The 14,866-nt window shown below is 52.4% G+C and overlaps 2 protein-coding genes and 3 pseudogenes across 2 annotated transcripts, besides 11 other annotated features; all 5 read right to left on the bottom strand.

Annotated features, from left to right (window-relative positions):
• Nucleotides 1-3,607: part of a sequence feature (areas not merged during assembly with more than two copies in the genome that could not be assigned to a particular haplotype) that runs on past the window's edge.
• Tc00.1047053508147.90 lies at nucleotides 1,343-2,668 on the bottom strand (annotated as a pseudogene).
• Nucleotides 2,243-2,369: a microsatellite.
• Nucleotides 2,874-2,927: a sequence feature (T-rich).
• Nucleotides 3,211-3,858, bottom strand: Tc00.1047053508147.79 (mucin TcMUCII, putative; the record flags this gene model as incomplete). The annotated part of the gene is made up of 1 exon (XM_809442.1): nucleotides 3,211-3,858. The coding sequence occupies one exon, from the start codon at nucleotides 3,856-3,858 to the stop codon at nucleotides 3,211-3,213; it is 648 nt and encodes a 215-aa protein (XP_814535.1).
• Nucleotides 3,323-3,430: a microsatellite.
• Nucleotides 3,608-4,496: a sequence feature (haploid, Esmeraldo-like haplotype).
• Nucleotides 4,042-4,068: a microsatellite.
• Nucleotides 4,497-9,444: a sequence feature (areas not merged during assembly with more than two copies in the genome that could not be assigned to a particular haplotype).
• Nucleotides 5,125-5,946, bottom strand: Tc00.1047053508147.75 (uncharacterized protein; the record flags this gene model as incomplete). The annotated part of the gene is made up of 1 exon (XM_809444.1): nucleotides 5,125-5,946. One exon carries the CDS (start codon nucleotides 5,944-5,946, stop codon nucleotides 5,125-5,127), a length of 822 nt encoding a protein of 273 aa, XP_814537.1.
• Nucleotides 6,595-6,615: a sequence feature (AT_rich).
• Nucleotides 7,379-7,494: a sequence feature (T-rich).
• Nucleotides 8,056-10,074, bottom strand: Tc00.1047053508147.70 (annotated as a pseudogene).
• Nucleotides 9,445-11,188: a sequence feature (heterozygous, Esmeraldo-like haplotype).
• On the bottom strand, nucleotides 10,789-13,989 carry Tc00.1047053508147.45 (annotated as a pseudogene).
• Nucleotides 11,189-14,866: part of a sequence feature (areas not merged during assembly with more than two copies in the genome that could not be assigned to a particular haplotype) that runs on past the window's edge.

Genomic DNA, 14,866 nt, shown 5'->3' with positions numbered 1-14,866 from the left:
TTCGCACGGTAGAGAGTGGCGCGCCAGAATGGCAACGCCACCACTGCACCCAGTGCGGGCCTGAAGAAAGTCATTACAGCCAGAAACGTCTGTCGCTACGTCGCTACGGTCATTTATTACCTGAAAAAGAAAGATGTCAGTTTGATTCCGCTCCAATCGCGCAGCAAATGCATTTTTTTTAAGGACGAGAGGCCTGCAATGTTAAGCCGCCAAATAGTGATTTAGCCATCCTCCTCGGTGCCAGGGTTCTTGTGGACGTCACCGCAAAGGGGAATATCAACGGAGCGACCGCAGCGAAACGGTCGTGCAGTTTTGTCCGACAGTCTGCAGGCAGACCGCTTCACCTCCCCACACCGGGCATGGCGTGGAACCTTCTCGAGGGGTGGAGTCGTCTTCGTCTCCGTCGTGCTCGCAGCAACGCACCGCAGCGGAGTTCCTACATGCAACCAGAGCCCCGGCACCGCGACAAGGTGCGGACCCCATCGCCGGGGCCAGGAGAAGCCGCAGTGCCTCCTGCTTTCACACGGGTCCTTGTTGACGTCTTGATGCGGACAAGCGCCCATCGGTTCTTACAAACGACGCCGTACACCTGCGACACATCCTGCGCTGTGAGAGGCACGACCCTCACCAAAACCGGAGTCGCCCACGCGCCGTCGGTACGCACCAAATCGGAAGGAAAAAAGCAGGGATGCGTCAGTGTGACAGCAAAGCATCCGCTAGCAATCACTTCGCACGCATCACCACAAGCAGCACCAGCAGCGCTGCAAGCCACGGGTTAACGTGGACCAACTGACGCATAGCGTATGTCGAAGGAAAAACTTAGTGGCCTCACAAGGACAAAAGAGGCTGACACTTCAAAACAAAAAAAAACGATATGAGAATATCAAAAGAAGATTAAATCGTCCACAGTCAAAGCATGCCGCCAATCAAAGAAGAGTGGAATGGGTGCACTCAACCACAATAAGACAAAACAATAAAAGAAAAAAACAAAAAGCCGAAGCGTGGGACGACCAGCGCACACACTCTCATTGCTCCCGTAAAGCAAAACACACACACAGGGAGAGAGAGAGAGAGAGGTCGCCCACTCAATGCAATAAAAACAAAACAGAAACAGTTACGGTGCTCCGCCCATGCAGCCAGGCAGGACGGCAGCGGTGCGTGTCGTGCAAAAGAGAGCACCAACGGGCCTGCATGGGTGTGCATGCATATATACAATGGGCACATTATGTGTGTGCCTCGTGGGATGAGGTGAGGGCGAGAGTCCATGCAAGGGGACACACACAGAGAGTGAGTGAAAGACGAGTGTGTGTGCGGGCGGTGCATGGCTCTCTCTCCCTCACTCTCACGCGGTCACCACCGCAGCAGCAGCCGCACACGCAACAAGAAGAAGCAAAAGAGGGGAGGTGGTGTGCGAGACCGCGGTGCTGCTGTCGCTGTCGCCAGGCGTCCCCGTATCATTTTTGTGGGCGGTGGTAGCTGTTTCTGCTGTTTGAGGTGCTGCCTCACTGGCTGTGGGAGCTGCTTGGGTATCACTGCCTTCAAGATCGTTCTGTGATTCACTGGGGTTGGGCCGTTGAGCATCATTCTCATCCGCCGTACTCTGGGCTTCGCCAGTGCCACTTGTATATATGGATGATGTTGTTGTTTCCGCTTGACTGCCGCGAGATGAAGTTTCCATCAATTCCTCTGTGGTTGTGTTTTGACCTTGTTGCTGTACCACATTATCCTCTGAAGGAATTTCCGGTGCCTTGGAGTCCATTTTAGTTGTTAACACTGACGTTTTTTGTTCTTGATCTTTTGTATTCTGTGGGACATTTGGTGCTGGTATGCTTCCATCGCTTGGTGATGGTTCTGTTGCTGGAAGTGCCGGTTCTTTTGATGGACCTGCTGTTGTCACCGCCGATGGCGGTACTGGCGGTGGTGTTTGGTTGCTGGAATGGTCCACCTTCCCCACATCATTGTGCTGATTCTGTTCTCCAGTTGAAGCCTTACCATTAACTGAAATTTGTGCTGCTGCTTGTGTGATGGAGAGCTCTTTCTCTTGTTCTTTGGGTTTCGATTTATCCGCTGTCTCCAATTTGGGTGGTGTATTCCCTGGAGACGCTGTTGGTCCCGACTCCGCAGCTGCTTAAGAAGATATCGTCTCCTCAGTGGATAAAGAAGCTTCTGTGTTCTGTGACTCACCAACCTCATTGGGAACGCTAGGTGAATTAGAGTCAACTGAAGGAGGAGACTGCAAAGAACCACCACCACCACCTTTAGGATCTTCAGTTGTGTCCCTGTTACCGTCACTTCCGCCAGCAGAATTGCCACTGCCACCAGAAGTTCCACCGCCTCCTCCACCACCTCCAGCTCCACCTGCACCACCAGAAACAGAACCGGCAGCAGCAGCACCTGAAGGTGAGTCTGGATTACCTCCAATAATATCAGAAGCATCATCGTTAGTCGAGGCTTCAGCGGCGGTGATGAACGACACCATACGCGAGGGCAGCGTGATCGCAACCTTATCACATACGCTTGGCACACGCAACCGATTCACACCCAAAACTCCCGACGCCATGCAATCACCAACTGCGTTCTCTTCGACGTCTCCCGCATAAGCCCAGCCGGCACCGCACCACAGCACGCAGAGGGCACACATCAGCAGCACACGGCCAGTCATCATCATCACTCCTGTCACTTGCGTGCAGCCTTCAGCACAAACTAACTCCCCGTCAACGCAGAGCAAAAAGCAAAAAGAGGAGAGACAAGTCACACAGGCACGTACAGTAACAAATGGCGGCCCACCAGCAGCAACAAACACACCATGAGACAGTTGGAATCAGTGAGAAGACAAAAAAGGCAAATGCACAGTGCTGCAGTAATTAATCAGCAAGAAAAGAAAAAAAAAAAACAATTAAAAACACAAGTAAAAAAGCAACAAAAAACTTTAATAAAAGTAGCTGCACAGTATGGCACCATTGTGCATGCATTCACATGCAAACATGCGTCCACATAAAAATTTGTATGCGTGTCGTGCATATAAGTGTGTCTGGGATGCGTTCAACGTGACGGATACAGGGAGCAGCAAAATGGAGCACACAGCAGAATAGCGGAAGCAAATAAAGCAAAACACAATCATTATTTTCTCTTATTTATTTACATCGGACCACAGTGGACGCACACAAATCCACAGGGTTGAGTGCTGGCACGCACAGCCCACGCTCCCTTTCAGCCCACAGTGGTGTACGCCAGCGCGGATGCGGCGAGCAACAGGGGGGCACACACCCACGCAGTGCTGCTGAGGCTGCCGTCGCTTTCGCGAAGACGTGACGGTGCGCGGGTGGTCGTCGTGGTTGGCGCCTCTGTGGTCGTAGTACTTGGTGCCTCTGGCGCCTTGGTGGTGGTCGTGGTTGGTGCCTTTGTTGTCGTCGTCGTCGTGGTGGTCCTCTTGGCAGAAGCTTCAGCTTCCTGATCTGTTTGGTCCGTGGATATATCCATGTGAATTTGTGTCCCTGTATCGACTTTCTTATCGTCTTTCGGTAAAGTGTTGCCCGCATCATTTGATTGCGGACGCGGAACGGTCGAACTCTGTCCCTTTCCGGCATCTGTTCTCTGTTCTGAAACGGGACCGGGACCTGGCGGACCTGACGGAGCGGACGGCTGTATTCCTAACTCTGAAGAAGTGGATGAATGACTGGTGACAAGTACATCATTTTCAATCGTATTCTTGTTATTATCCCGCGGTGATTCTGTTGTGGTCGTCGTGGTGTTTTGGGAAGGAGCTTGAACTTTCGGAGAATCTGAAGCGCACACGGACGGGCAGCAGCACAGGGCGAGCACCAACAGGGCGCACAGCAAACGGCACGTCATCATCATCGTGAGTGTGGTCGTTCAGTGGTGTGGAGCTGATCTGCACAGTGAGGGACATGGAGAGCAACAGGGGAGACGAGAGGTGCGACAGACACACACACAGAGGGCACACCACATGAGGAGAGGGCAGCAGCCAGGCATGCACCGTACGCCGCACACCACGCACGACACACACTCCAATCCACGGCAACAGACACACACACACACACACACACAGCCCTGCCGCAACACCAACACACAGATGGGAGAGAGAGAGAGATGGAAGAGGCAGAGGCACACAAGGCTCCACCGCATCCACATACGGCGAGAGCGGTCCGTCGTGTCGGCACCCCTCACGGAGGGTACGCACACACACAAGGAGGTGCAGCGCACACAGCAACACAAAAGCAAAATAACAGTAAAAAAGGACATCCCCGCACACCACGTGGATCGTTGATCCACGGGAAGCGCAGCCAAGATCATCGCAAAAACAATTCGGTTGCCTTTGGCCCTCGTTCATATTCAGCGCACACCACTTCATGCAGGTCTGGGAACCACAGCAGCAGCAGCCGCACATGAAAATATAAGCGCAAGGAATGGCATAATGCAGGCAACCATTTATTTGTGTTTCTTTTTGGAGGGTGGCATATGTCTGCATGCGTTTTTGTTGTTTCGTTTTTTCGGAGGGCAAATCTTCATGCCTGGGTCGTGTGTTGAGGATTTCTGCAGGGTGCACAATTATGTTTTTTCCCTCTTGTGAATGTTTCTTGTGTTGGTGCGGCCAAGAATTCGGTTTGTGTTGTTCCTGCTTCTCAATGGAAAAGGTGTTGCAATAGATGTTTCCTTCTTTTCGTTGCTGTGGCACCTGATTCCTCACACTTTGTTGCGGTGGAAATGAAAATATGTGAGTGGACTCCCACACACCAGAACGCACCTTCGCTCCTATTTATTGGTGCATGGAAGGGCATGTGTGTTTGGTGGTGTCTCGTCCATATATTTTGCGGGTGTACATTCCCCTGCAGGCTGAGGGCGGGACGACGCTCCGTCGCGGTGCACTTCCCTCGCATGCCGCCCACTGTGATCCATCATGCATCACCCCCTCACATATTCCGTGGTGCCACACCGCTGATATTATTGCAGCCGCTGTGATTCCGCGTACTTCACGCATTTCATTGTGCCACAATACATCCGCTCGTGTGACCGCCGCATCCAAACAGCGGTGCCCAACACCGTGAGCGGCAGTCCACATCCTTGCATGCCCCAACGCAGTGGTGTTTGACTGTCAGCCAGGCGTCAGACAACAGGAGAGTCTTGTGCTGGCAGTACAACACACGGAGCTGCAGTGAATGACTCGGGCGGGGACGCATCTATTTGTCGCAAAGCAGTGAAAGGGAGTCGGGCAAAATAATGCCGGCTGCATTCACGACACCACATCCACAGCCAAAGCATGCGACGTGATGTGTGTTTCACCGGTGCTGTGAAATGCCTGCAGACGAAGTCAGTAGTGGAGGCATGCCACCCATGATCAGCGGACAGACAATAATCGGCATGGCAGGCCACAAGAGGCAGCAACGACACCAGCAGCTCTCTCTCTCTCTCTCTGTTGCCTCCGAGAAGTAAATAGTCCACCAGCCACAGCCGACTGTGCCATCGTGACACTCCATGCACGTCGTGCAGCGCCAACACATCCTGCTCCCTGCAGCGCCTCGAAAGATGCCTCACTCCGTCCACTAAGTGCATCGATGTGGGCCGTGCCTCGGCTTTTCGTGAAGACCACAACGATGTGAGGGTCACCGAGTCGCAGCATGTTTGTTGTGACGTTGTTGCATGGCACCTGCACACACACACGCAGCGCCTGCATCCCTCCTTTTGTGTTCGCCCTCTGCCGGAGTCGTCACACACACGAGCAGCAGCAGCAGCAGCAAGAGCGCAAGGACCAACACGGCGCGCACCACACGGAGCCGCACCGTCACCATCGTCATCATCGCAGTCATCATCACCCGTAGTGGAGTCGCTGGAGTCAGTCAGCTGATCCGTGAGCCAAAAGGAAAAGGAATGGAACAAGAGGGAGAGGAACGGAGTGCAGCGGATGCAGCGAGAGAGAGCAGACAACATGAGGAGAGGGCAGCAGGCCCAGCCGCACACTTCACACACCACGAGACGGCATCCACGCAAGGAAGGCACACAACGCCAGCAGCCACCCACCATGCAGGAGGACAACACATCCACCACCATCTCCCCCCAGCTCATCTCTACAGCCCCAGGGAAATGGCAAAACCCCGCGGCCACCACACAACGCACACGGAGCAGGCAATCACCACAACAGCCATCCCGCTCTCAGTGGGACACGGAGCCCAACTCAACGCAGTCACACGCGGTGCACCACACCCGCAGGAAAGGATACTCGGGCTGCGCGCTCCCTCCCTCCTCACTTCTCCTCATGGCCACGGAAGAAGACAACAGCCGCCACACGCAACTGCCAGCATGCACTGCAAAAGGAGCATTCAAATCCACTGCAATGTGCATCTTGTGTGTGTGTGGTTGTGTGTGCCTGCAGAAACACAAAGCGAAGAAGTAAAAAAAAGAAAGCAGAGTGTGTGGAGAGACGCACAAAAATGTACAGCAGAGACGCATGGCGGAAACAACAAGAAGACCGCTCAAACCCATGACTGCACTGCATTCCAAGCAGTGGCAATCCACACAAGATTTATCCAAAACAAAAAAAAAAACGTTCCCCTTCGTCTTATATAAACCCCATCACACAAAATAATTATAAATAAAAAAGAAATCGTCCATTACTGTTCCACACAAATTTAAAAATAAGTAAAAGAAGTCGCCTGGCTGCCGTGTGGCCACACCAAACTGTCTGTATATATTTTGCGGGCAAAAGAAAATTTTAAAAGATATTTAAATGTCTTTCAACCGTCTGACCCTCCATGTGTCCGCACATCGTTTATATTTCATGGGGTCATCTGCGTGTTGCTGCTCCCCTCAGCCCTCTCATCGGCGCGTGAGTGCGGCCCGCAGAGCACAGTCACTCGTGTGTGTGGGGGGACTGAGAGAAGCACGCAGAAATGACGGGAGTCGCGTCTCTCCATCGGGAGAGTGAGCGCAGCAAAAGAAAAAAATCATCAGGAGGGAGAGAAATGCTGACGGGACTGCCAGCGCGTGAAATGAACACAAAAACAAAAAAGAAAAGAAAAACACGGCGGCAGGGTGTGGCTGTGTGTGTGGCGCTGCGGGTGTCTGCCCGCCCTGGCCGCAAAAAAAGAGAAAAAAAAGAGGGAAAGAAATTTGTGCTCCGCCCCACAGGCCCTCGTCGCACGCCCACACGTCACGGCTCCCTCAGCGCGCCGTTCGTCGCGGCCCCTCCTCATGCGTGCAGCAGGCGAGGCTCACAGGGCCGTCGTCATGAGCGTGTCGGTGGGTGTGCGAGTGGAGCAGTTGGGCGGGAAACACACGGCACCCCTCACAGGAAGAGTGCAGCAGGAAACAATCAAAAAGAGGGAAGAGTAGAAAAGAAAAAACGTCCATGGTGATTGCCCCCAAAAGCAAAAAAGAAGGGATGAGAGATTAGAAAAAAAAAAGAACAGAAAAAAAAGAATTTTAAAACAAGAAAAGAAGCAAACAGGAAAATAAATTTAAAATACGCAAAAAAAAAAAGTAGAAGTATTAGAGATATTTGTTATCGGGGAAGTAATTCCGTGGTGGGGAGGGCGCAAGTGTCCCACGCGGCAGCCAGTCACGCCTCACAGAGTCGCAAATCCCCACAGTCCCAGCAGAAGGAGCAGCGGCAGCAGCCCGCTTCTGTAAACATTGCCAGCATCACCCGTTGCTCCTCCAACGGCATGGGAACTCGAAGCTGTCGGCACTTGCTGTGTGGTGACAGGCTTCCCCTCCGTTGTTATTTGCTGTGCTTCACCTTCTTTTCGAGGCCGTCGCAAGGCCGCTTGTTCTTCTGGAGCTTCAGAAGGTTTCGTCGCAGGGAGGGCCACAATTTGTTCCCCTTCCACAGATGGAGAATTGGCTTCCACTGATTCCGGATCTTCCGATGGCGAATCGGCATCTTCTTCCACATCGGCATTCTCACCTGAAAATGAAAACGGGAGGTTGTACAGCAGGACGTTCCTCACAGTCACAGACACGCCTTCTTCGCTCCCTGCGCTGCCTCCATCCCCTCCAATGTAGAAGTGTGAGATCTCTTTCAAATCCGTAGTTTCCAATTCACATTGCACATCTCCCACACACACGCTGACCATCGACGTACGCAGAGCCCTGGTTACCGTTCTGCAGCACAATGGCCAATTGGTATTGTTTCTGTGGATCCCAAGTGCTTTTAAGCTTCTTGGTCTTTCCGTCACCGCACAGCACCCGCCACTTCTTTTCGCTGTCGTACGACAACTCCATAAGCCTTTTTTCACCACCATCAAGACGCACACCCATCAAAGGAATGGAGTTACCTTCCTCCGGCACCTCGTGAATGGACACCGTGGCCACAAGAGTGAAGTTGTAGTTCGCAAAGTGGTACAGCTGATTCTGCCCCTGGCTGCCAACAGGCCACTCCGCCCACGATCCCTGGAAAGTCACACCATCGGAATTCTCAGTTACCTCTGTTGCCGCCCCAACAGCGCTCCTTACTGTGGCGTTCACCCCGAGGTACTCGTCCCTCCATGTGCCATCAGAGAAGTTGCCGGACAAAAAGCCAACCAGCCCATCCGTGATCTTAACAGCGCCGCAGGCAGTGCCAGATGAGGTGTTCTCTGTAGCACTTGAAGTGGGGCAAAGCTTGGAGACACGTTTGTCCACTTCATTCCATGTAGTCAGCACCTCCTTCACCCGCTGCAGCTGCGCAGTCAGAAGCACAGAGACCATACCGAATGATGTTTCTTTCTCATCGCCCTTCTTCTTCTCGTACAGTGCAATCAACTCCTCCTTCTTATTATCACCATCTTTACCACTTTTGTACAACAGGGAGCTGGCGGCAGCGTCCTCATCATCCTCGGATACCGGCCCAATATCAACAATGTGCGCATTGTCCGTAACCCAAAGATGGAGTACACTCTTTCCATTGTTGTTTCCATTTTTCTTTTTTTTGGAGTAGACCGGCAGAGTGACGAGCATCACATCCCTGTTATTATCGACACCGTCAATCGTCTCTGTGATGAACCCGCTTGTAACGCCCTTCGCAGTTCCCCTGTGTTTGTTGCCCCACACGCGCGAGAGGGTCCCGAGTGTCTCCGTCCACGAATCCCCCTTGTCAGCGGACTCGTACACCCTGCGGCGGCCACCATCACACGCAGTCATCATCATGAGTTTGTCCTTCCACTCCACGACGGAGGGATCACTGCAGCCATCGGCAGACATCCCCTTCTACAGCACCCAACTCTTAGTAGCCGCCGAGTTGTGTATAATCAGCAAAGCGGTTTTCACACCTTTCTCCTCCTTCTTCTCTTTCTTTTTCGTGGCTTCCACGGGAAAAAAAACGTTCCGTCCCCCAACCTGGCACCCGATCCACCGCCAAGAATCAGCTGTGAGAGGGATTTGTGTTCCTCGCCTATAGTGCACGGGAGACCGTCAGTATCGTTCCAACGAATTCTTTTCTAGGCTTCATCACCACCGACGTTTCCTTTTACAAGCAATATCCCTGGTTTGATCTTCTCTGTCTCAGCCTTACATTCAGCGACATCTCCATGGCTGTGTTTCCCAACAAGCATGTAAATATTACTTCCCTCCACAACTGCTGTTGGTCGGCTCACATCTACTCTCCTTTCCTCCTCTGGGGAGGTACCTTCCTCCAGAACATGTGTATCCTTTTTGGCATCCTTCAGCACTTCCTTCGGTTCGTTACCCTTTTCCCATCGTGAGTAGTTGGGATGCAATCCCAGAAAAGCCGCTGTTTCCATCCTTCTTGCACTGCGCCTCGGCAACGGCAAATACGTCATTCCCCACTTTTAGAAGGCCGGGAACACCCAGTGATTCCACAACTTCCTTATCATTCGTGATGCCCGTCCATTCAAAAGTTGGAATAGTTAAATGCTCCTCGTCGGAGGTCACAGCTCCAGTGCCACAGCACATCATCATAACGACAAGGAGAAGCAGCACCGCGGAAGTAAACACATGCCGGGACATGTTGGGCCTCGGCGGCTCACTCTCTCTTCCTTCCCTCCTCCTCCCGCTGGATCCGGTCACGCGGCGACGGTTGTGTGTGCGGGGTGCCTTCACTGCAGCAACACGTGAGTGCATATAAATATGTGTGTGTGTGGGCGGTGTGTGTGCTGTTGTTGTTGGTCCTTTCAGAGCCTTCGAATTTCACAGTGGTGATTAGCGCTTGGTCGTAGCTTCCTTCCTAGCCTGAGTGTGTTTGTGTGTAAGAAATCAAATTAATATTTAAAAAGCATCAAAAATTAACGTGGCAGAGAAGTGGGTGGCGCCACCATCCACAGTGTAACACATCAGCGTCGTCGTAACCGCCACAGTAATTACTCTCCCCGTCCACAACGGCTCAAGCACTGTGAGGCCGCACACAGAAGCATAGACACTAACGTTTGCGCACGGGCCAAGATTCCCTCCGGCAAACAGCACCAACCAACAGACAGCCAGCAGAAATTAGGTGCGAGCAGAATCCCAAGTGCCGCGGGATCCTTGCAAGCAGCGCTACCTGATTGCAGGGCCTTGAGGCGCAGCAGGCGGGTGAGCGCGGCCCATCCACGTCCTCCCCCTCAACCGACCCACCACACAGTCCATTCACATCCCCTGAAAGGAGCCGTGGTGCATAACAAAATAGCACGGCCAATAGCACCTCGTGCTCTCAATGTAGTGTCACGGCACACACGAGGCACCACAAGAAAAACCAAATAATTGCATCCCATCGGCATAAACACGGAAATAAGGCGCGCATTCTGCCCCTGTGAACTTCCATCCAAATCGTCTCAGCCACAGAGTTTCTGTCGCCAACCCTCAGAAAGGGCTGATGCATCAACTGCCGTTGACCGATCCCTCAGCGATGCAACAAAAAGAACCACCGTCTCTCGAGGTCCGTCATCACCCTTTCCTCCCATTGAGGGACGAGAACGCAAAGTGACGGTGTGGGCGTGTCTAGCTGACAGAAATGAAAGAAGTGACTCCAGCCGTGAAACAAATTGAACGGATCCTCCTCCCGAATCCTTCAAAGAGACCGGTCAATCAACTGCCGAGGTTGACGGCGCGGAGGACAACACCCTGAATGTATGGAGCACCGCAGCAACCTGAATATATTCTGCAATATCCGCGGTCAGTCCATGAACGTACAACAAAGAGACAGCAGGTTCAAAGGGGCGTCTGAACCCGTCAACGGTCAACCGCGCCGGAGGATCGCCACCCCGCCCTCCAAGGCACCTCAACGACGTCAAATATTTCCACCGCATGGCACAATGTATCGCCTTGTAGCACCCCATGCAATGCGGCAATCGAAAACCATCTCGAACACGGCGTGCGACAAGGATACCAAAGGAAGGTGCAGCAAATACCCTCCACATCTCAGCAGTTCAAATCATCCAGTAAAAGGCAGGAGCACCAGACAGTACCCACGGACTCACCGAATATGGCGTCAAAAGACAGCGAAATGTTAGATGCCGAAAGGCTCGCATTTCTTCCCCCGTGACACTTCCACATGAATACAACTGCCGTGCCCTGCGGCCTCTCGACCCCTTCGAGACAACGTTGCGGCCACATGGCGATGCCTCAATGTGGCTGGCGATCAGATCCGGTCGTCGCGGCAAAACAGTACAGAAAGTAGGGCGGTGGGCCCGCACATTCGCCCCTTTGTTGCCTGCCCCCACCGCAAGAGTGAAACTCGTCTTCCAAACAGCCGCGCTTCGGGTGGCTGAAACACCTGCCCTCACACCGGCGATGGCATCTGCAAGCGCCTGTAATTCCTTGACACCGCCCGTCAAAAAAAAAAAAAAAGCGGCACTCAAACTCTGCAGCCACACATCCCTCGTAACCATTTTCGAGCTCGTTGTCCTGCAGAAACGCCCGAACAACATAACAAGAGGACCGTTCATTGCTGGCAAAGGACAAGAGCACGTTGCTTTCATCCTGCAACGGAGGATTATGCCTCCTGCGTGACGCGGACAAAATTACTCGACGCGCCAACACCGAAGCGGTGGGCATGTTGCCCCATGACCCTCCCCCTCCACAGGGGTCCAAGAAGTGCAACAGACCATCCTCTCACCAAAGAAAAGGCCCAATGGAGCAGACACTGCAGTGTGCGGACCACACTGCGGAAACACCCTCAGAGAACGAATGCTCTTGAATGCCCTTCAGAAGGGCCAGCGGGTTGGCCGTGAAGCAAACAGACACCGGAGAGCCACCTGCTCTGCACGCATCCAATGACGCAATTGAGAGCGCAATGTTAAAGGGCACATCAACCACCCTGTTCTCGTCTCCGTCTGTGTGGACATGACAGTCCTGCCATCACCCTTCGCCCTCACAAACTATTCCACAGAGTCCTTTGAACCAGAGACCACCACACGGCAACATGCCACCGGAGGAGTGCTCTCCATACCGCACAAAATAAAATGTTCCCACGTCGAAGCTCGCAGTGAAAACAAGCACAACTATGAGCAACACGAGGGTTGCCTGTGCTGTGTTTAATCACAACACCCTATCCTCCGTTGGTTCAGGCCTATGCCACACGACGAGGCACAGATGTAAAATCACTCACACGCAACAGAGTGAAATCCGCAAGAACATCGTCAGAGTCATACAGGACGCCACAACTACCAGCTCACTCAGCAGCTGTTGTGGTCATATTCTGCAAACCATGATCCACACCCACAGGAAAATTTGTTGTCCAGTTGAACAAATGATTGTTGGGCCAAGCAACGTGGGGCCAAGAACGACAACGCCAGTCGATATTAGGCCGTGGAGCCGCCAGTGAGAGCCATTGATTGGAATAAATACCAAAGCCCCCAGCGGCCAACAAAAACTGCGACAAGACGTTCGTGCTTGAATCAAAGAACGGATTCGTCTCGTCTAGGAAGAAGAAAGAATAAATAATATTTTTCCTCCTCATAGTGCCTTCCAGCAATAAAAAACCATCATGAGATCCGCCCTTATCGGCATTACTCAGGAGCACAAGAACTGTGCAATGTGTAGAGGGCTCTGCAATCAAGCGAATGAGACGCTCCACGGTGGCAAACAGACTCCTCCCAGGCAACGCGTCAGCCAGTCGCCAGCAGCATGCCTCTTCATGGACTCTCCGTTTTGGTTCCAAGCGAGACGGAAGGCCTTCGTCGCTCAGCACCAACCCCGCGTTGCGAAGTGTCGTCACATAAAACAAGTGTGGATGACGGAGTGCATCATCGGGGAAATCGCCCTCAAATGTGGAAACGTCATCGCATCCGCCAGGAACTGATGCGCATGATGTCCCTCCACGTCAGCCGCGCAGCCTGTCAGATGGAGGAAAATTTGTTAAAAAGGAATTCAGCGCACTCACCTCCACCCCAGGCAGTTTTATCAGGACGGTCGAATCATCAATTTGGGAGCTCCACACTTGTTGAGGAATATTGTGACGCTCTGACACGTCCAGTTGCATGCCCACACAATTTCCTACTCCCTTTCCCCCCTCTGCATGCGTACACACCGTCTCTTAAGCCACATCCAGGACGGATCAGATGGCGAGTGGCACCTGGTCAGCCAGCGCCGTTCCATTCCTTAAAGTAAAGAAGTTACCAGCCCCAAAATCACTGGCCATCAATCAGTGATGCCGTTGGCACAAGACCTCCTCTGGCCAACACCACACACTTGTTCCGGAGTACGTGCTATCCCATGCCTCGCTGACGCCACCCTCAGCATCCCCTACAGGTACACCGTGCATTCACTCCCAAAATACGGGTGTGGACTACACCTCAAGAAAACTGCACAATGAGCCTGCAAACTGCTCGTTGAAAGTTGTCATTGTGTTGGGTGTCAGGGGTAAAGCAGTCACACGCCGCAGCTCCTCAGGAAATCAAAGAAGATAGCAATCATCATTCAATTGGGATGGGGCTTCGCAAACCCCCTGCAACTTTTGTCCGATGGGATGCTTCAGTGCACATGAAACCCTGTCCGCGCGACGGAATGCCTATGCGCTCTAAAAAAGTAAGAATGAACTCACGGGGGAAGAATATGTAACATAACGGAGGCAAAATGCCACAAATAAGAAAAGACGGTAAAAAAAATATATGGAGGGGTATAGATATGAAAATAGGCATTGATCATTGTATAGATATATCGATATGGGTATGAATATAAAAACGCTACTTTATTTTTATTCATTGATGCATCTGTATAGATATGGATATATCCCTTCTCTCCTACAAATTGACGGATCGCTTGGTTTCTTTATTTATTCAATTGCTATTTTATTGACTATATATGTATATAGATAGGTATGTAAATATCGGTACTAATATCTATTCAGCGCTTTTGATATATATATTGTTACTATTCCTCGTGTCTTCTCAAATAAATACGAAGGCCCACACGCCAGCCACCATCGCAGAGCACTTCCGCCCAATGATCGGAGATTTAAAAGAGAGCCCGGCACCCGAAGTGGGAGCCGCAGCGGAGGCCGTGAAGCACACAACACCGCTACGCACCCGCCCCGGGATAGCGCGGTGGCTCGACAATCCTTTTCTGCCAAGAATCAATAAAACAAAAAATCACTCAACCAATCAAACATGGACGCTATAAATGAGAAAAGGGAGAGGAGGGCAGCCTGCCAGGAGCAAATACGGCCTGCCGCATCTGCGAGGGGCCTCGTGCCTTCTCGCCGCGCGGAGCTACTGATGGGGCAGAGACCTTCCACCTCAAAGTGGAAACACACCAATATTTCCGTGAAGCACGGCTTCCTCACCTCCCCAATGTCCGCTCCATGCTTTTTTCTGGGTGCTTGCAGAGCCGGGCAGCGGAGTAAATGCAGACCTGCCTCTCCGCACAGTTCCGGTCGGCCGGTTTTCACAATGCCCGTTCGATGCCCGTTGCGTGCCGTGCTGTAGCGGGTCAGTCGGGC

The sequence above is a fragment of the Trypanosoma cruzi genome, genomic scaffold (genome assembly GCF_000209065.1).
Source record: "Trypanosoma cruzi strain CL Brener 1047053516695 genomic scaffold, whole genome shotgun sequence".
Lineage (NCBI taxonomy): Eukaryota > Euglenozoa > Kinetoplastea > Trypanosomatida > Trypanosomatidae > Trypanosoma > Trypanosoma cruzi.
The sequence above is the reverse complement of the archived record's forward strand: the minus strand, read 5'-3'. Positions and strand labels throughout refer to the sequence as shown.